The 973-nt window shown below is 53.1% G+C and overlaps 1 protein-coding gene across 1 annotated transcript in view; it reads left to right on the top strand.

Annotated features, from left to right (window-relative positions):
* Window positions 1-288: 288 nt before the first annotated feature.
* Window positions 289-973, top strand: part of LOC118425320 (neuropeptide Y receptor type 1-like) — a 13428-nt gene continuing 12743 nt past the window's right edge. Inside the window, exon 1 of the mRNA XM_035834127.1 lies at window positions 289-643. Within this exon, the coding sequence (XP_035690020.1) occupies window positions 289-643 (355 nt within the window). The remainder of the gene's footprint in view (window positions 644-973) is intronic.

Below are 973 nucleotides of genomic sequence, written 5' to 3'. Positions count from 1 at the left end.
ATTATTTTTCCAGCGACATGAGGAGCCTGGTAGAAGCTAAAACTTCCATATGGACCTCAAAGGGCTTGAATATGCACACCCCACCTTATGCTACCCATCGCGAGCTTCCCTGGCTCCCGTAGTTTTATTTCGAGCCACAATGGTCCTAGTTCTCTGTCTTAGAGGTCTGTCTTTAGTTAGTTCCGTTGGTTATATTATTACTGAAGATGATGATCTCTTGATCTCGATCGCGAGTATTTCCCGTAGATATTGTTTACCTGGATGTCTTCACCATTCGCAGATCTCGATATGGAGTACTTGGAGACCCTGAACCTGTCCGAAGCCTCCCTGAACGCCAGCCTGGCGTGGCTGTTTGAGGACGGCTGGGGCGCGGCGGATGATGGCTGGGGCACCGCGGCGCCCTTCCTACCCCGGGCGGACCTGCTGGCCGTCAGCGCCGTGTACGGGGTGGTGTTCCTGGTCGGCGTGGTGGGGAACATCGCGGTGGGCGTGTCGGTGTGCGGGGTGAAGGAGCTCCGCACGGCAACCAACTTCTTCCTGCTGAACCTCAGCGTGGCGGACCTGCTCGTGCTGCTGGTCTGCATGCCCATCTCTCTACTGGAGACATGGGTGCCGTTTCCATGGCTGCTGGGGGAGGCGCTATGTGAGTTACACGTTTTCTTATGAATGAACGAATGAATGAATGAATACATGGATGGAAGGATGGATGGATGGATGGATGGATGGATGGATGGATGGATGGATGGATGGACGGACGGACGGATGGATGGATTGAGGAATGGAAGGATGGATGAGTACATGCCGATCTCTCTTCTGGAGACATGGGTGCCATTTCCGTGGCTGCTGGGGGAGGCGCTATGTGAGTTACACGTTTTCTTATGAATGAACGAATGAATGAATGAATACATGGATGGAAGGATGGATGGATGGATGGATGGATGGATGGATGGATGGATGGATGGATGGATGGATG

The sequence above is a fragment of the Branchiostoma floridae genome, chromosome 11 (assembly GCF_000003815.2).
Source record: "Branchiostoma floridae strain S238N-H82 chromosome 11, Bfl_VNyyK, whole genome shotgun sequence".
In the NCBI taxonomy this organism is placed as follows: domain Eukaryota; kingdom Metazoa; phylum Chordata; class Leptocardii; order Amphioxiformes; family Branchiostomatidae; genus Branchiostoma; species Branchiostoma floridae.
This window is presented reverse-complemented; position numbering and strand designations above follow the sequence as displayed.